Source organism: Microcaecilia unicolor, chromosome 3, assembly GCF_901765095.1.
Source record: "Microcaecilia unicolor chromosome 3, aMicUni1.1, whole genome shotgun sequence".
Classification (NCBI taxonomy): domain Eukaryota; kingdom Metazoa; phylum Chordata; class Amphibia; order Gymnophiona; family Siphonopidae; genus Microcaecilia; species Microcaecilia unicolor.
In genome coordinates, this window is record NC_044033.1 from 261,213,991 (window position 1) to 261,234,727 (window position 20,737).

The following is a 20,737-nucleotide window of genomic DNA, read 5'->3' on the forward strand; positions in this document are numbered from 1 at the left end:
TGCGCTTTAAAAATGGCCACCGAGACTTCCAGAGGCGGCCTCGCGAGACTTCGGCTGAAGTCTCGGCGGCCATTTTGAAGCGCGAATCGGCAAGGGAGGACTCAGGACAGTTGGCGACTCGGCGCTGGAAGCGAAGAATTTAAAAAACAAGCGGGCGCGCGGTGAAGGACCGGATCGGGAGGGAGGGAGGAGAAGAAGAATTTCATAAAACAACTCGGGAGGGGGTGGCAGGGGGGGAAAAGAGAGTCGCTGCTGGGCATGGGTGGATGGAGGGGGTCGCTGGACATGGGTGCATGCAGGGCAGGGGAGAGGAGGGTACACTGCTGGACATGGGTGCATGCAGGGCAGGGGAGAGGAGGGTCACTGCTGGACATGGGTGCATGCAGGGCAGGGGAGAGGAGGGTACACTGCTAGACATGGATGCATGCAGGGGAGAGAAGGGTCACTGCTGGACATCTGGGTGCATGCAGGGCATGGCAGAGGAGGGTCGCTGAGTATGGGTGCATGCAGGGCAGGGGAGAGGAGGGTACACTGCTGGACATGGGTGCATGCAGGGGAGAGAAGGGTCACTGCTGGACATCTGGGTGCATGCAGGGCAGGGCAGAGGAGGGTCGCTGGGTATGGGTGCATGCAGGGCAGGGGAGAGGAGGGTACACTGCTGGACATGGTGCATGCAGGGCAGGGGAAAGGAGGGTCACTGCTGCACATGGGTACATGCAGGGGAGAGGAGGGTCACTGCTAGACATCTGGGTGCATGCAGGGCAGAGGAGGGTCACTGCTGGACATGGGTGCATGCAGGGCAGGGGAGAGGAGGGGAGAGAGAAGAAATGCTGGACATGGATGGAGGGAAGAGAAGAGTGAGGAAGGAGATGAGATGAAGGAAAAGGAAGAGAGGAGAAAAACTGCACATGGATGAAGAAAATAGAAGCTGAGGACCAGAAATAAATGGAAAGGAAGCCCTGGAAACGGAGTTAAGAGGACAGATAGCAGCAGAATCGGATACTGGGCCAGCATGATCAGAAAAACAGTCACCAGACAACAAAGGTAGAAAAAAAATCATTTTATTTTCATTATAGTGTTTGGAATATGTTCACTTTGAGAATCAGGTGCTCAACATTAAAAGTTTATATTTATTTACTTATTTATGGCATTTTATCCCACATTAAACATGAATTAGATTGGAACCTGGGATCATTTAATTTTTTTTCCTGGAGAGAGTAATGAATTGCCCCCTCCCCCGCTATAGCCAGCTCTGCAATTTTGATGGGGCGCAGAGGTGGACGGGGGGGGGGGGGGGGGGGGCGCTGAGGTGGACCGGGGAGAGAGCCTGTTGTTAAAAATTTACCAGCACACCACTGGATAAGAGTCAATATTGATTTAGCAAAGGCAAGTCTTGCCTTATCAATTCATTTGATTTTTTTAAAGGCATAACAAACGTGGATGATAGTGAAGTGGTTGGCATGGAGCCCCATTTTAGAAAGGACATAGAGAGCAGAATTCAAACATGATTGTGATATAGAAAATTCCAACAGCATTTTGCAAGAGGTTTTTGTAAAATAGGTGTAGGACTATATGTTTGTCTCTGCACATCCATGTCCTCCAAAAAACAACAAGGCAAGCGATCTGCAAAATCCAATATGGAAAAAGAAGCCAGCAGATCAATATAACATCAGAAAGATTTTATTGAAGATACCGCATGTAAACAAATTGCCCGACACAGGCCGTGTTTCGCTCACCAAGGGCTGCGTCAGGGGCTACAATAAACAAACAGATTGAATTTTAATAAATAAAACATCAAATTTAAAATATAAAAACAACATACTTAAAATATAAAAACAACATACCACCATAGTTTCTCATATATTCATGAACAAATAGATAATGTATAAGCTATAAAATGATAATAAAATGTTATACATACATGTATGTAAGATCTAAACATGAATAAATAAGTATGTGGTGTACATAGAAAGGACCACTTAATACAAATAAATAAATCAATCATCCCATCACAAAAAACGCATTATATGTATTTAAAAATTGTATATATATATACAAGCATGTATACCATTCCCAACATATATATAATAAATAATAAATATCTATATAAGAACATATACATAAAAACAGCAAAGCAAGGGCACTGATATACAGCATTAGACCTTGAACATATATAAATGTGTGAAACTATTGTGTAACATATTAAATAATAAAAATGGAGTGGTGGACACATACCTAATTTGAAACCTTCTGAAAGGAGCAACTCTAAAAACAGAAAACCTAAAAATATGAATGTAATGAAACACTAAATATAAATATATCAAACCAGCAATGATAAAAATCATAATAATGAAACATTAAAAAATAAGAAATAAAAATAAATAGCAATATGAATAAGATTATGCAATAAAATGTTACTCACTTGTGGTGTATAATAGATTGGAAAAAACCAGTGCATACAGCAGATGCCTAAAATGACTGTCCAAAAAATAAGGAATGGAAATTAAAAATGAAAATGAATAATGTATATAAAATCACTACTGTCCAGACTAACAGGATGTGGAGATGCACAATATGCTGAATGTATGTGAGAAACATCTAATGGAATGATGTCATGGTTATACTATATATTGCTGTGTCAGAAAAAATAGTGCTATGGTGTGTGTATGCTCGCTGCGTATTGTCAGAAAAAAAACCTCTAAAACTATGTGCCAAAGGTGTCTAACAATAAAGGGTTATACTTAGTGATATCTGTTTAAAATCATTAAAAAACACCATAAACGCTCTAAAGTATTACTGTTACTCATTCACATTATGCCAGGTTGATGGACCAAACAGGCGCTAAACAATACCCTGGCCACAAAGCCCCGCACACTCAGTACAAACAACTAGCATCACCAGAAAAGGGAGAGAAACCACTCAGGCGGGCCTCACGACCGAACAGGAACCCACTTCTACAGAGTCCAAGTGTGCAGGCCTCACGGCCAAACTGGAACTGAGTCACACACTGGGGAAGGGAAAAAGAACAACAAGGGGTCCCAAAAGGGACTGGAGCACATGCAACGCACACAGCTCTAGCTAGTGACACAAGGGAAGGGTGACAGACAAGAAGCTGGCAGGTACAGGCTATGACCAGGGGAAGAGAAAGCCAAGGACAGAATGGGACAGAGACTCAATGTTCACCTGTCCTTGCTCATACCCCTTCCACTCCCTTCACTCTTGCCCAGTCTCTACCTACTTATTTCTTTTATTATTCTGATATACTTAACTTATATTTTGTTTCTTCATCAATACTCTGTAATCCCTGTTACTATGTAAGCCACATTGAACCTGCTCTGAGTGGGAAAGCGCTGGGTACAAATGTAATAAATAAATAAATAAATAAGAGCAAAGCTCCACAGGAACACTCTAGGCTGTACCATACAGCACACAAATACACTAAGCTGTGCCATACAGCACCCAAAGGAAAAGGGAAGCCACCTATAGGAATACACCAGGCTGTGCTACACAGCACTCAAGGATTAAGGGAAACCACTTATAGGCATACACAGGACTATGCCATACAGCACTCAAGGGTCAAGGGAATCCACACACAAGAGTACACAAGGCTGTGCTACAGAGTCAAATAAGACACTAGAGACAAAGGGAAAAGCAAGCAAACAGGGAAAGCTGCCTTTACATATACAACTCAGATAAAGAGCAAAGCTCACAAGAATCAGGAGACAGACACAGCAGACAAAGAGTTAAAGAAGGCTAAAGAGAAAGGCTGCTTCTAAAACACAAATCAGCAAGAAGCTGGGCTTACATTGCAGTCAAAGGGTAAACGCAAACAAGGGAAAAACAAATTATGTTCCTACCAGAACTCAGCAGCACATGGAGACAGAGCAGGCAGAGCACCCACAGGTGCACGGAACCAAGGTAATCAAGGAAAGCAGCTAAGCTAGGGAAACAAACATACGCTGAGAACAACCAGCACACAGAAAAGCTACAAGCGACAAGAGGAGTAAGCAAACTCCTACACAAGCACGGAGTGCTACTAGCACAAACAGAGAGAGGGAAACAGGCTTCAGATGACAGGAAGCAACACTAAAGCAAAGGTTGTAGGGAAAGGTAAGGCTTAAATAGATCTGGCTTCTGACGTCTGCTGCTTCAAACGCCAGCTCAGTCCCTGACAGGCCCAGCTATTCCCCTGCCTGTTTAGCAGAATCATAACAGAAATAGAACAACTAGAGCAGCAACACAGTGAATTGCTGGTTAAGTAAATTAAATTATATGTTTATAAGAAGTTAGTGACCAGAAAAAGGGATCTCAGTGTCTATCAGTGTCTGGGGTTCTCAATTTGGTGAAAAAATGTGATAAGGTGGTTGCCGAGGCCAGAAGGATGCTAGGCTCCACAGGGAGGGACATAACTAGCAGTCATTGGTGAATCCACACTTGGGAGTATTGTTTTCAGTTTTGGAGTCTGTATCTTGCAAAAAGACACGTAGAGGGGCATTTTCAATATGACGTCCAAATCCGATTTCAAAATATCCAAACATTCCAGTGTCAAACCAGAAAAATGTCTTTCTTTTTAGTTTGAAAGTCACCCTATTTTAGACATTTTTGTGCACAGTTCCTCTCTTTAAGGACCATTTTCAAACCAAAAACATCCAAGGGAAAAACACACCAAAACAAGCCATTGGGATGTCTGGGGGCTAGCATTCTTAGTAGACTGGCCACACAGATATCCCAGCAGAGCAGTGGGGAAGCCTAGGGGGCACTGCAGTGAACATCACATAAAAGGTCTCAGGTACACATCACATCATAACCCCCTTATATTGTATGGTGAGCCCTCCAGGAATAGCAAAAAATGTACTGTACCCAACTGTACACCACAATAGTCCTTATGCCTACAGGTGTCACCTATATGTGTAGGTGGTTTGGGGGGCACTCGTACTCTACCACAATTATACCAGTTAGAATGGGATATGGACCCTGGGTCCTCTTCTCTACAGTCCACAGTACCACCTGTTAGGCTACTCCAGAGACATGTTTGCTGCTCTTAAGAGGAATGGCCATTATATCTGCAGCTTTCACAGAGCCTGGTATGTACCATCATTTTCACCTCTTGAGGGGGTCAGTGACCACTATGCCTTTATCTTTTTTACTGATTTGAACCACAGTTCTGTGGTCTTTTCATTTTTGATACCAAAACAATTTTTTCGGGTTGTTAATCAGCTGCGCTACTTTTATCAGCTGCTTTCATTTTGCACAACAGAGTTGGGGGGCTGTTTGATGGTGTTGTATTTATTTATATCTTTAAACAGTACAAGGGATTTACAAGTTCAGCTGAAGTTGAGACTCCTGAGGCAGGCGCACTGTGTTGAAACGTAGGACTGCTTCAAATCTTGATTTATAGATCCCTGTGGACTGTATTTATTTAGATTTTGCTCACACCTTTTTCAGTAGTAGCTCAAAGTGAGTTACATTCAGGTACACTGGATATTTCTCTGTCCCAGGAGGGCTCACAATCTAAGTTTGTACCTGTGGCAATGGAGGGTTAAGTGTTTGTCTTTTTAGATGATCTTTGTGACATTTTTAATAAATATCCTTTGGTTGGCATTTCTTTGGTCATTCCCTGTTTCATTTTGTTTCTCCTCATTTAGTTCTGTAAAGGGGTTATTTTGACTTTTTTTTTTTTTAGGAGTGGAGGAGTGGTCTAGTGGTTAGGGTGGTGGACTTTGGTCCTGGGGAACTGAGGAACTGAGTTTGATTCCCACTTCAGGCACAGGCAGCTCCTTGTGACTCTGGGCAAGTCACTTAACCCTCCATTGCCCCATGTAAGCCGCATTGAGCCTGCCATGAGTGGGAAAGCGCGGGGTACAAATGTAACAAAAAAATATATAATATACACAGAAGCCACAAAAATATACAAAACAAATCCATACAAAGCACCAGAGGTAAGTATCATATATAGTATGTAAAAAATAAATAAATAAAATGCTATAGACAGCAACAGTACTACATCTATTCATGAGGTTAAACCACAGTATATTATGTGCGCAATAATAGTGAAGCAGAATAGCTACCACAATTTGGCAATAGAATGAATCTATGGGAAGGCTCAACAGATTACATATCAATAAAAGACCAAAAACAAATCTGTAACAATATTTGTCTTTAGATGAAAACTGCTCCTCTTATGCCTAATTGTACATGCAATAGGCTGTAGACCAACAAGTTGAAAAGAGGCTAACTAAAATAGAAAAAAGTAAAATTGAAGATTACAAAAACATGCCATGTAACCATAGTCACTAGTACTTGATACAGACTGTCAAAGCAATGTAAAATGATAAAAACTAAAAGAACCTAACATCTGTAGAAAAAAATGGTCTTTAAACTAGAATCATTAGGGATGGGTGAACAAAGCCCCCAGGTAAGTAAAATATCAAATGCCTCAATAGAAATGGGAAAAAAGGACAATATCTGGAAAGGGATTACGAAAAAAAGATAGCATTAGAGGCAAAAAAACATAGTAAAAAATTTTTTCGGTATATCAAAAGCAGGAAGCCTGCAAAAGAATCGGTTGGGCTGCTGGATTACCGAGGGGTATAAGGGGCGATCAAGGAAGACAAAGACGTAGCGGAGAGATTAAATGAATTCTTTGATTCGGTCTTCACCAAGGAAGATTTGGGTGGGATACCGGTGTCGGATATGGTATTTCAAGCGGATGAGTCAGAGAAACTTACTGAATTCACAGTAAACCTGGAGGACGTAATGGGGCAGTTTAGCAAACTGAAGAGTAGCAAATCTACTGGACCGGATGGTATTCATCCTAGAGTACTGATAGAACTGAAAAATGAGCTTGCAGAGCTACTGTTATTGATATGCAATTTATCCTTAAAATCGAGCGTGGTACCGGAAGATTGGAGGGTGGCCAGTGTAACGCCGATTTTTAAAAAAGGTTCCAGGGGAGATCCGGGAAATTATAGACCGGTGAGTCTGACATCGGTGCCGTGGAAAATGGTAGAGGCTATTATTATAAACAAAATTACAGAGCACATCCAAGGACATGGATTACTGAGACCAAGTCAGCACGGCTTTAGCGTGGGGAAGTCTTGTCTGACCAATTTACTTCAATTCTTTGAAGGAGTAAACAAACATGTGGACAAAGGGGAGCCAGTTGACACTGAGGCGTATTTTCAAAGCACTTAGACTTACAAAGTTGAATAGTAAACCAATGGAACTTTGTAAGTCTAAGTGCTTTGAAAATGCGCCTGATTGTGTATCTGGATTTTCATAAGGCGTTTGACGAGGTATCTCATGAAAGGCTACAGAGGAAATTGGAGGGTCATGGTATAGGAGGAAATGTCCTATTGTGGATTAAAAACTGGTTGAAGGATAGGAAATAGAGAGTGGGGTTAAATGGGCAGTATCCACAATGGAGAAGGGTAGTTAGTGGGGTTCCTCAGGGGTCAGTGCTAGGACCGCTGGTTTTTAATATATTCATAAATGATTTAGAGATGGGAGTAAGCAGCGAGGTAATTAAATTTGCTGATGACACAAAGTTATTCAAAGTCGTTAACTTGTGAGAGGATTGTGAAAAATTACAGAAGGACCTTACGAGACTGGGCGGCTAAATGGCAGATGACATTTAATGTGAACAAGTGCAAGGTGATGCATGTGGGGAAAAAGAACCCGAATTATAGCTACGTCATGCAAGGTTCCACGTTAGGAGTTACAGACCAAGAAAGGGATCTGGGTGTCGTCGTTGATAATACACTGAAACCTTCTGCTTAATGTGCTGCTGCGGCTAGGAAAGCGAATAGAATGTTGGGTATTATTAGGAAAGGTATGGAGAACAGGTGTGAGGATGTTATAATGCTGTTGTATCGCTCCATGGTGCGACCTCACCTTGAGTATTGTGTTCAATTCTGGTCACCGCATCTCAAGAAAGATATAGTAGAATTGGAAAAGGTGCAGCGAAGGGCGACGAAAATGATAGCGGGGATGAGACGACTTCCCTATGAAGAAAGACTAAGGAGGCTAGGGCTTTTCAGCTTGGAGAAGAGACGGCTGAGGGGAGACATGATAGAGGTATATAAAATAATGAGTGGAACAGGTGGATGTGAAGCGTCTGTTCACGCTTTCCAAAAATACTAGGACTAGGGGGCATGCGATGAAACTACAGTGTAGTAAATTTAAAACAAATCGGAGAAAATATTTCTTCACCCAATGCGTAATTAAATTCTAGAATTCGTTGCCGGAGAACATAGTGAAGGCGGTTAGCTTGGCAGAGTTTAAAAAGGGTTTGGACGGTTTCCTAAAGGACAAGTCCATAGACCACTACTAAATGGACTTGGGAAAAAATCCACAATTTCTGGAATAACATGTATAAAATGTTTGTATGTTTGGGTCGCTTGCCAGGTGCCCTTGACCTGGATCGGCCGCTGTAGGGGACAGGATGCTGGGCTCGATGGACCTTTGGTCTTTTCCCAGTATGGCATTACTTATGTACTATGGTAGAAGAGGCTGATTTGGACTTAGTAGCAGTTATGGAGACGTTGTTCATAGAGAACCATAAGTGGAATATAGTTATTCTGGGCTATAATCTATTCAGGCAGAACAAGATAGGAAGAAAGGGAGGAGGATTGGCCTTATATGTTAAGGAAAATAATAAAGTGCCAGAATTCCAGGACATATGGAGGGGCATAATCGAATGAAAACGTCTATCTCCATGGGCGTTTATCTCCGAGAACGGGTCCGTGAAGGGGCGGACCAAACCGTATTTTCGAAAAAAATAGACGTCCATGTTTTATTCGACAATTTGTGAGCTGGGCGTTTTTGCTTTTCAGCGATAATGGAAAATGAAAGCGCCCAGCTCAAAAATGAATAAATCCAAGGCATTTGTTTGTGGGAGGGGCCAGGATTCGTAGTGCACTGGTCCCCCTCACATGCCAGGACACCAACCGGGCACCCTAGGGGGCACTTTTACAAAAACAAAAAAAAAAGGTAAAAGAGCTCCCAGGTGCATAGCACCCTTCCCTTGTGTGTTGAGCCCCCCAAATCCCCCTCAAAACCCACTGCCCACAAGTCTACACTATTACTATAGCCCTAAGGGGTGAAGGGGGGCACCTACATGTGGGTACAGTGGGTTTGGGGGGGTTGGACAACTAAGCATTAAGCAGCACAATTGTAACAGGTAGGGGGGGATGGGCTTGGGTCCACCTGCCTGAAGTCCACTGCACCCCCTAACAACTGCTCCATGGACCTGCATACTGCTGCCAGGGAGGTGGGTATGACATTTGAGGGTGAAAATAAAAAGTTGTGAAACATCATTTTTTGTGGTGGGAGGGGGTTAGTGACCACTGGGGGAGTCAGGGGAGGTCATCCCCGATTCCCTCTGGTGGTAATCTGGTCATTTAGGGCACTTTTTGGGGCCTTATTCGTGAAAAAACAGGGTCCAGGAAAAGTGCCCTAAATTCTAGCTACAAACGCATACTTTTTTTCCATTATCGGCGAAAGGCGCCCATCTCTGTTCGGGTGGTAACCATGCCCCAGTCCCGCCTTCACCACGCCTCCGACACACCCCCGTCAACTTTGTACGCTTCCACGATGAAGTGCAGTTGAAAACGTCCAAGTTCGGCTTTCGATTATACCGCGTTATTTGTTTTTGTGAGATAAACGTCCATCTCCCGATTTAGGTCCGAACTTGGGCGTTTTTCTCGTTCGATTATAAGCAGGATGGTGTAAGGAGGAGGCACCGTGGGTTAATATGGAAAGATGGAATAGAAAATCTGTTTACATTGGTGTGATATACAGGCTTCCTTCACAGGCAGAAGAAGAGAACAGAGATTTAACTGAAGACATTCACAATGTAACCATGAAAAAGGAAGTAATAATAGGTGATTTTAATATGCTGGATATTGATTGGGGCATCCCTGTTATGAGGTCATCTAGAGGTAGAGAGATCCTGGATTCTCTACAGGAAAAATTATTCCAGCAGTTGGTAATGAAACCCATGTGGGATGGGGCCAGACTGTGGCTAGTGCTTATGAATGTGAAGGGTGTGTCTAATGTTTTAGTGTGTGATCATTTGGCGTCCAGTGATCAGCAGATGGTGTGGTTCAATAAACACAGAGAGAGTGTTTATTGAAAAGTGTAGGTTCTAGATTGCAAAAGAACTGTCCAAATGGGGAATACATGAAGGAGTTGTTTGCGGGATGGAAACCTCTGCAGAAAGTAGAAAAGCAGTGGGGAAAAAACTGAAAGGAGCTATGTTAAGGGCAACAAACCTTTCTGTTAGGAAAGTAAATAAAAGCAAGAAGAAAAGAAGGCCACTTTGGTTCTCCAAAGTAGTAGCTGAAAAGATAAGGAGAATTATCCTTTATAAACTACACGAGATAGCAGAAAGAGGAAGACAGGCAACAATATCTAGAAGAAAAGTGAAGTGGATAAAGGAGTCAGGAAAGCAAAGATGCAAATAAAATTAGAAACATTCAGTATGATGGGGGAGGAGGGAGGACAAGACATTTTTTTAGGTATGTTAGTGATAGGAGAAAGTGCAAAAGTAGTATTGAGGCTCTAATAAAAAGGGCTGCAATATACAGAAGCTAATAAGGATAAAGCAAATTTGCTTACAAAATTGTCTGCGCTGTGTTTACAGATGAAGGGCCAGAAGCAGGACTTCAGAAGACAAATGCAAATAGGAATGGACTTCTTGAATGATTTTCAGAACATTGTGTCCAAGGGAAACTAGTTATACTAAAAGTAGACAAAGCCATAGGGCCGGATGGAATACATCTGAGTGTACTGAAGGAACTTAAGGAAGTTCTGGAAGCTTCTCTGTCTGACCTTTTCAATGCTTTTTTAGAGTTTGGAGTGGTCTCTGAAGACTGGAAAAGGATAAATGTGGCTCCTCTCCACAAAAGCAGAAGTAAAGAGGAGGTTGAAATTACAGGCTGTTTAGTCTGATCTGTATGATGGACATGCTTCTAAAACAGAGGATACTATGGTTTTTGGCCCAGCATTGAATATCCAGGGTCAGCTGCTGGCTGAATAATGAGGGGTATGCACTTGTCATCCAGATGAATCCAACCAGTGCAGCACATTGAAAAGAACAGCAGGATACCTATATTGTCAGTTTCTACTTCACATTAGGCCAGGGGTCTTGAGATACAGTTAGAAAGGCAATCAAAAATGAGAAAATGAACAAAATTTCTGGGATTTGCATGTCTCAGAAACACGCATTATCCCAGAAACGCACATACCCCTGAATTCTTTATCTGGCATTCACTACCAACACAAAATGACTATGATCGCACAGGACAACACGCAATCTTCATCCATTCCGACCCTCCACTTATACCTCATACGATCACTATACAACTTTGTATTTGTTATCCACCGACTGGGCAAACGCCTTTGACGGTACTATGTAAGCCACATTGAGCCTGCAAATAGGTGGGAAAATGTGGGGTACAAATGCAATAAATAAATAAATAAAACACTTGTAATGAACATAAAAGAAAAGAAAAATAAGAGGAATGTATAGAGCAGCAATTTAAACCAGGAACTCAAAACCACTTGATACAAAAGGGATCAAATAAGCAATATTACTTTGTTTCCAGTCAGTCTATATAATTCAGAATCCTATTTCAATCTATTTGCTGTCTTTGTGCTTCCCTCGCCCCTACGCACTTTCTCTTTCATCGTTATCACCCCATTTTTCAATTTGTTTCTATCAGCAAAAATACTCATAATCAAGAATGGTTAAGGGGGGGTGGGGTGAGGAGGCAAGAGTTAATAGCTGAATGATGCCTGTCCCTCTGCTTCTGTGGTCCCCTACACTGTAGCACCAGTACAGCACTGGCTTCAGCGAGTCACTCACCACTGTTTGAATTTCCCATCACCATACTTGGGAACGTTTGTGTGTTCTCACCCAGAGATGAATGGAAATTGATGGAGGAAGGTGTAGAACTGAAACTTTCTCTCCTCTTTCCATTTCACAGAGGACAATGCAAGGATACTGGGTGGTCTAGGTAAACTTTTATTTATTTATTTATTTATTTATTTATTTTTATTGCATTTGTATCCCACATTTCCCACCTCTTTGCAGGCTCAATGTGGCTTACAATACATCATGAGTGGTGGAAGTACATTAAAAATAGACATTTAGTGTTACAGAATAATCTTGGACAGCATAATAATGATAAAACGTGGTAGTGGTATAACAAGTATATATCGAAAGACAGTTTTGACTATGTGTGGGGGAGTTATGTGTATTCACATTGGTTGATCTTTGTGGTAAGCCTTGTCGAAGAGATGTGTCTTCAGTAGTTTGCGGAAGTTCATTTGTTCGCTGATCGTTTCAAGTTGCGCGGCAGTGCGTTCCATATCTGTGTGCTTAAGTAGGTAAAGTTTGACACGTGCATTAATTTGTATTTTAGACCTTTGCAGTTAGGAAAGTGCAGATCAAGGAATGTGCGGGATGATCTTTTGGCATTCCTGGGTGGTAAGTCTATCAGGTCTGACATGTAGGCTGGTGCATCTCCGTGAATGATTTTATGAACTAGGGAGCAGATTTTGAACGTGATGTGTTCCTTAAGTGGGAGCCAGTGTATTTTTTCTCGTAGGGGCTTAGCGCTTTCATATTTAGTTTTGCCAAATATGAGTCTAGCTGCAGTGTTCTGGGCTGTCTGAAGTTTCTTGATTATTTGCTCTTTGAGTACCATTGATTGTACCAGGTTACGGAAAACGTTCCTTGGGAAGAAAGGTCTTACTCTTTTTAATTTCCACATTGAGTGGAACATCTTCTTGGTTGTGTTTTTCGTGTGGTTCTCAAGTGTTAGGTGTCAATCTATGGTAACTCCAAGAATTTTTAGGGTGTCCGAAATTGGAAGGTTCAGATTTGGTGTGTTAATGACTGTGAATTTGTTCTTGTTATGTTGAGAGGTGAGTATAAGGCATTGGGTTTTTTCTGCATTGAGTTTCAGCCAAAAAGCATCCACCCATGAATGCATGATATGGAAACTTTGGTTGATTTAATTGGAAATTTCCTTTAGATCTTGTTTGAATGGGATGTAGATCGTTACATCGTCTGCGTATATGTATGGGTTCAGGTTTTGGTTTGATAATAATTTGGCCAGGGGTATCATCATTAAGTTGAATAGGGTCGGCGAGAGAGGGGATCCCTGTGGGACTCCGCATTCAGGTATCCACGTTGCTGAAGTAGTCGAGTTAGACGTCACTTGGTATGATCGTGTGGTCAGGAATCCCTTGAACCAATTGAGGACGTTGCCTCGAAGTACTCGAGGATATGTAGTAGTATTTAGTGATCAACCATGTTGAAAGCGCTTGACATGTCAAATTGTAGGAGTAGTATGTTCTTTCCATTTGCAATCGTTTGTTTGAATTTAGTCATGAGGGTAACTAATACTGTTTCAGTACTGTGGTTTCAGCCTCCCCCGCTCCCTCAAATTAACTTTCAGACCCCTAAGTAGCCCCTCTTCAAGACATCATGCTTTTAAATGTTAAACATTGGGGGAGGGATATCATATATATATATCTGTATCTATATCACACACTCACATAATGAGGGCAGTTTCCAAAAGTTGTGTACCTAGGTAAATAGGCTATTTCGAAATTGATCACTCTTCTTTGTAGGTTAAAGTACACATTAATGTACAGGTATATTTTTAAAACTATAATAAAGGCAATGTGAACTTTAAAAAAAAAAGTGCACATTGATCTTTGAATTTGTATGGCTTTGAGGATCCATTGTTTTGCTTTGACTTTAGCTGCTCTTGGCTCCTTCCCCCCCCCCCCCCCCCCCACCCCAGAAGCTGCTACCCTAGCTGACCACCTAGTCATGCTTAATGGGTAGTCCAACCCCAGGAATGAACTTTCCCATCAAGTAAACTTATAAACAACCTGTACACACTACCCTCATACTTAGATCATGCATTAATTAGTAAGGAGGAGGACAGATTTTCTGTTAGAGATTTATGCAAAATCCGTGAATATCTGATGAAAATTGAGCTGTTCCCAGGTATTCCAGTAATCGCTTTTAAGGGACTTTCCTACTGACTTTTTTTAAACATGAAAATTGGAAAAGTGAGTTATCCAATACAAGGAGGGAAACTTTTTAGCCAGTCCTAGTTTTTAATTTTTTTTTCAAAAGCAGTGTGATATTTGAAGTCCTTTACCCTTTGAAAGTAGTGATGCAGGTGCCATCATGGGCTCCTGATGCATGATGGGGCCTGCAGTTTTTAAAAATCTAGGCCTGGTCTAAAATCTCCATCTCAGAACTAAGCAACTCGGTACCTCAGGAGTAGCAATTTGAAGAGAATAATATACATTATATAAGCCTATATTCAAAGCCAATTTTATGTAAAGTGGCCTATCCGTGTATTTTCAAATATTATAGAGATAGTATTGGACTGAAAATCTGTATGAACAGCTCAATAGTATCTATATAAGAAAGGGGTAGGGAAAGAATGGGCCAAGAAATTATCTGAATAGCTGTCTGGATAACATATATGCTTAGTTTGGGCTTGCTAAATAGCAGACCTAAACAAACCAGATTGTTCAACATGGTGACTGACTGCACAATCCAGATATGTAGCGCCATTGATGAATATCCTGATTAAATGCCAGTGCCGCTGGTTAACTTGAGCTTGTCACCACATCAGCATGAAAATTTACTCCATTGCTTTCAAGATGAGTAAAATGATGTTAAATTTACAAATCTACCAGTGAGAACTAGGCAACCATTATCCTGATGCACAGTATAGTTATTTGATGTACAGAAGTATTTCTTCAAGGCAACTGTCTGACAAACATCTTATGTATCTGCATTTGCTTTAACTCTCAAGATATTTAAGTGGATTTGAAGCATTTCATGTTACTTTGTAATTTTAATTCTTCAAATGCACAACTTAAAAATAAAAACCAGATTAATAACATTTAACCTGCAAAAATGTTCTGTTGCAGGAAAACAGATAAAGGATGGAAGGAAACCAGAACCTTGTAAACCTATCCTTAAAGTGGAATACAAAACAACTAGATCTGGGTAAGATTTGATTTTCTTTTCTACTGTTGGTCTGAATCTTTTTTTTTTTCCTGTATGCTAGGCAAAAATAATTTTTAAAAACGCCAGATTATATGAGTGCAAAATTGTTACCTCTATGAGATAAATGATATAACTGCTTATATTTTCTGCTTGTTGTACTGTAATGAGCAATAAAATTTATAGAACTATCATAAATGTGAAGGGTATAGCTTCTCGGAATTCACAACCTCTATTACTTCATACCCAGACATCTTACAACAAACTTAATGGTTTTGACAATTTTTTCTTCTGTTCTATTTTTTTCTCTTTCCTTTTTCCTGATGCTATAATTTAGTTTATTAAAATCCACCTTGCTGTGTGGATGCAAAAAATGGTATCGTAAGCATGTCTATAAGCATGCTGCCCACAGGGAAAAAAGAGACCAATCTTTTATAGCTTTGCATATGTTTATTGGCTGGGGGAAGCATATCAAAGAGGCATAGAATCATTAACATCATGGGTCGTGATATAGAATTTTATGCTGGCCATGTTAAGGTTCTAGTGTTCAGATTGACTGGAAAAGAATGTTAAGGATTTAAGAGCCATATTTGAATTCCAAAATCAATTAAATCATTTATGTGGTGAACAAAAAGACATTAGCCGCTTTTCAGTTAGGAGAACTAGAAAAGACAGCAGTTAAAAAGAAAAGAGACCTAGTTGTTAGTCAAATAGGAAAAACAACACAGAGAGCTAACCGTATGCTTAGATATATAAGTAGAAGTATAAGCAAGTTATCAGAGGTATCAGTAAAAAGTAGGACTGAATGCCCTACTTTCTACTGAAGCCTTTTTAATTTAAAAGGATTCATTAGCTTGACTTTCCTGATAGTCAAGTAGACCAGTAGTGATTACAGACACAGACTAAAAAGGTAGCCATAATTATGAAAGAGAGTTTGTATTTAGTCTATTTTAGGAATGAACAGAACAATTTGACATGATGCAAAAGGAAGAAGTTTAGCAATGGCAAACTGTTATTTGAAATTATTGAATTAGTAGGTATGTGCTTGTGGTTGACTGTGAATATTTGTAATTAATATTTTTAAGTTTCTTTTATTGAAAACCACGTAGCATAATAAGTGGTATATGAATAAAGAAATAGAATGGTCAGTAATAAAACCGCAGGTTTCAGTTCTGGCGGCCATGACTTTTATAAGAACATTGAGAGGAAGGGGTGCTGAAGGCAAGTTACATATTCAGGTATGAGTTATATCCCTGCCGAAATTGGTTTGCAAGTTAGTTGTACAAAAGAGGCAGTGGAGGGTGAAGTGACTTTCCCAAGGTCACAAAAGGGATCTTTTACTAAGGTACGTTAGATTTTGCAGTTACCACTGCATAACTCTGGAAATTAACACGTGGTATCTGCAAAATTAATGTAGCAACTATTGGGGGGCATGCCCAATATTTTCCTGTTCAAGTCCCGCATTAAGATTGACATTAGTATACAGTACTCCAGTAGATGTTAGTGTGAAGGCACTTAGTACTAGATTCTGTATTATCACGCCTAAAAAAAAAATCGGTTCTGAAATGAAATACGCCTAAGCTTATTGTATAAAGTACACCTAAATTTCCACACGGTTTATAGAATACGACGAACACCCATCTGCGCAACTAAATTTTGTCGTGGAAGTTACACTTTGAGGCTCATTTTCAAAGCACTTAGCCTCCCAAAGTTCCATAGAAACCTATGGAACTTAGCCTCCCAAAGTGCTTTGAAAATATGCCTCCAAGTAAAACATGGTATAAATGCCAATGCCTAAATTATGCGCGGACTGGGCGTAGTCTATAACCATGTGCATAGATTTTAAAAACGCCCACAACCCACCTATTCCACACCCCTGGCCATGCCTCCTTTTCAGCTATGCGACTTAGAATTTATGTGCATCACGTTGTAGAATGCGCTTAGACAGTTCTGCTGGAGGAAAGAAGGGAGACTAAAAGAGAATAACTGTGTACTGAGAGGGTGGTAGGTCTCTAGAATAATGTTCCAGTAGAGGTGGTGAAAACCACTAATGTGACGCAAATGAAGTATGTTTTGAGACAGTTATAGAGGACAATTCAGTAAAATATATTGAGAAAGAAGAGGCTCTGGGTATTCATTGAAGTATAGGAATTCATGTGCTCACCTATCTAGAGTGATAGAGGACCAAAGCAAAATACAAGAAAACCAGTTATGGATAAGACCTGATGTTCTGGGGGTGGTTAGCAGTATACAGCTGGCATATATCCTTCAGCAGAAAAGCAGTGTAGGTGGAAACAGACACTGGGTGGGCCACTTGGTCATATCTCTAATTACCTACTGCCTTAGAATATGTATGCTAGATACAGTAATTACAAAGGGTGGTAACTTGAAGAATTAAATATTGTCTATCAGAGGTTTAACAATCACCGAGGCCTGCCATCTGTTACTTTCTGTTGTCTTTTCTGCACGGCAATGTCAGCAGCATAACAAAAATTGCAGGCACACATAAAAAAGAATCTGGCATCAAACCAATAGTTTGTAGGTGCAGCGCAGAGCATAATATAGTTAAAATATAATCGAGCCTTCCTTCGCCCATAGAAGTAAAGGGAAATGGGACTCTGCTTCACCTGTTGAAAGAAGAAATATAAGGAACAAAAAAAAAAAAGGTTAATAGGTATCCTGTGGTAGAGAGAAACAGAAACTCGGTAAGTTGTAGTATGTTTACAAGATTATCCAGGTTCACGTAGCCCCTGTTTGATTACCCTGTTCCTCTGTCAGGTCTTGCATTCCCCAGGTTGGCGGAGACTGGGGGTGCCGTATGCTGTGGCAGCAGTGTTCACAGCCACAAAAGAGGGAAGGGGAAGTCACGATCTTTGCTTATGAGTGGCATATTCAGGATACGTGTTTCCAGGTTTCTGGCCTAAGGCTGTAACTGCAATGCCTAGATTTCTTTTATTGGGGATAGGGTAAGGGATATACAATAGGGGAAAACCTGCCAGGTGGTTGCAGAGTCACTAGATCTCAGCCCCAGCTCTGAGTGTGCTGGAAGTATGATGAAAGCAGGAAGAATCTGCCAGACTAGAAACAAAAGATTAATTAAAGATGTGGTTTAGTGCATATATCGATAACATTAAACATTTCACCCCCAAACAGCCTTGGTTAAAAATGAATGCAAAAAAATCAAATGGGGTTTTGGAAAGTGGTCTGCTTTATGAGAATACATTTATTCTAGACACTATTCATCTTAAGCGTAGAATTAATTAAAGGCTGGAAGTGGTCATGGTAACTAAAATATGTAGTTTTGAAAACAAATGTATTGAATCTAGACATCAGATTCATTATTTACAACTGGAGTCTGTAACATCACTTGCTGGAGGGGTGTTAGCACTTTCTTCACAAGAATTCTAACACCTCTAGTGACTAATATTTGTAAAATTAGCTCTAATTGATTTTAATACAGTCTCATCTGAGTGCCTCTTATGACCCCCTAGTATGGGAATTCCCACTCCAAGACATTTTTTAGATTTATAAGCTTCTATTACTGCATCTTGTGGGGAAATATAAATAATATTTTTCATGTTGCTCCTTCAAAAAGCTATCTAATATTAAGCAAGGCTGATGTGAAGAGAAAGTGTGAAAGGATTTTGGATTCAGCTGTAGCTCAAGGCAAGTTATACTCAAGTACAGTAGGTATTTTCCTATCTCAGAAAGCTTACAATCTAACTTTCTTCCTTTCCCACAGAGTTAAATGACTTGCCCAAGATCACCAGGAGTAGCAGGAGTTTTGAATGGGGCTTCCCTGGTTCTCAGCCTGCTCCATTAACTAATGGGCAACTCCTCCACTCCCAGAGGTATTAGGGGCCCTAGGAAAACCTTAATCCTTGGAACCCTGCCTCAGTTATCTTACAGATTCTTAGGGGAGAAATTTGATAATGGCACTCAAAATTTGGTGCCAAAAATCAGTGCTGAACGGTATTCTATAATGGGTGTTCCGAGATCGGGACCCTCACACTCAACTTTGGCCACAGAGTTACACCAGCTAAAACCAGGTGTAAATCCTGGCATGGATCCCTGGTATTCAGTAATATTGCAACCTGGGGCTAACACTGCAGCCACTTATAGAGTCTGTCCCCAGCACAGCTCAAGCCCCCCTGCACCTGCCTCTTGTGCTCTACACTAGCACCCTCCTCCCACCAACTGGGTCCCAACCGCCTCTGGCAAGTCTCCCGCTCTCAAGGTGTTCCCCAATGATAGCCCCAACACACAAACCACCAGGATTCTTAGTCAGTCCAGACAAGCAAAGGCAATAAACTAAGAAAAGTTTATTGTCGTAAAAATATTGAACAGTGAACCATAAAAACAGATGGAACAAAAACAGCACATGATAGCAGGTAACTGAATATAGATCAATTATAAAACTTTCTAAACATTTGTTCACTACCTGAATAGTGCCTGGAAATATAGCTGCTCATAGGTTATAGAATATAACTGTTCACAGGGTCTCAGTGAAGAGATCTTCCCTCCCAATCTGAGACTGGGGGAAAAAAACAGTACATCCTGGCTGAATTTGAGCTCCTGGGCCAATCAGAGCCCAGAACAGCAAATTTTAAAAGTAGCTGGCCACATCACTGCAAGTTACTTTCTCTTTGAGTGCTAAGGCCCAGATGCACAAACCCCCCTCCCCCCCTCATAAAAAGCCCTTACTTTAATTATCCCCGTTGCTGCAAACCAATTTGGAGAAAGACGGGAATGCACGAAGGAAATCACATGCAAATGAGCTGCTCGTCGTTAGCTAATTTGCATGCAGTTTCCTTCATTGAGGGGAAAGCCAGTTGGTCAGCTGAGCGTGTGCAGATCAGCCAATCGCTAACCATGGCTGCTGTGCGCATCCTTAATGTGGCTTTCATACATGCAAAGAAGCTGCATTTATGAAAGCCTTGTAAAAAAAAAGTTTCTCCTTTGAAAACTGCAGAGCTGAAGCAGCGTACAGCATCAGGGCATGAGAACTGTTGTGCTGCAAACAGACAAGGCAGAGATCACGCTAATCTTCCTTCTCTGAATACAGGCTCCAGTTGCTATCAGAAGTGCCTGCCTGCCTGCCAATCACAGCACGTTTAGCTGACACCAGAGAAGCTAAACGCACTGTGATTGGCTGCTAGAATGGCATTAGGGAGACACAGAGCAGCGGATGATTAAACAGAAATGCTGTGCTGTAGACAGAAGGCAGGAAATCATTCTCTACTAGGCATTTTTATCCCTCCGAGCTCACACATTTCGCTGCCTTCCCTGCTCCGTCGCGTCTCCTCTCTCCCTTAGGGTCCTTCTCCTCCTGCAGGAGTGGCAAAGGTGGCTGTGAAGTACTTCCAACATGAAGAACTGTCAGAACTGACAGCTCCAGACCTCCCGTTAAAATTTCAGTGCTGAAGGTAGGGGCTACTTCTGTGCATTGGGTCAGAAAATGGCTGTGCATCGCTTTGCATGCATATTTGTATAGTAATTAACTCATTATAATAGCTTTGCATTCCGTTTTCGTTAGCTACTACCATGATAGGAAAATAGCGCGGAGAGCCTTTTTGTGCATGTCTGGTTTTATTCCTTGCCTGCTAAACTGGCTGAAACTGGTGTAAACCCACATTGCTGGCTTGTTAGTTTGAGTGCCTAAAGAAGGAACAGTGATTTTTCTATAAC

At 41.1% G+C, this 20,737-nt stretch overlaps 1 protein-coding gene across 1 annotated transcript in view; it reads left to right on the forward strand.

Moving 5' to 3' along the window:
- STXBP5 (syntaxin binding protein 5) overlaps window positions 1–20,737 on the forward strand; it is a 789,999-nt gene that overhangs the window by 466,192 nt on the left and 303,070 nt on the right. Inside the window, exon 8 of the mRNA XM_030194976.1 lies at window positions 14,974–15,052. Within this exon, the coding sequence (XP_030050836.1) occupies window positions 14,974–15,052 (79 nt within the window). The remainder of the gene's footprint in view (window positions 1–14,973; window positions 15,053–20,737) is intronic.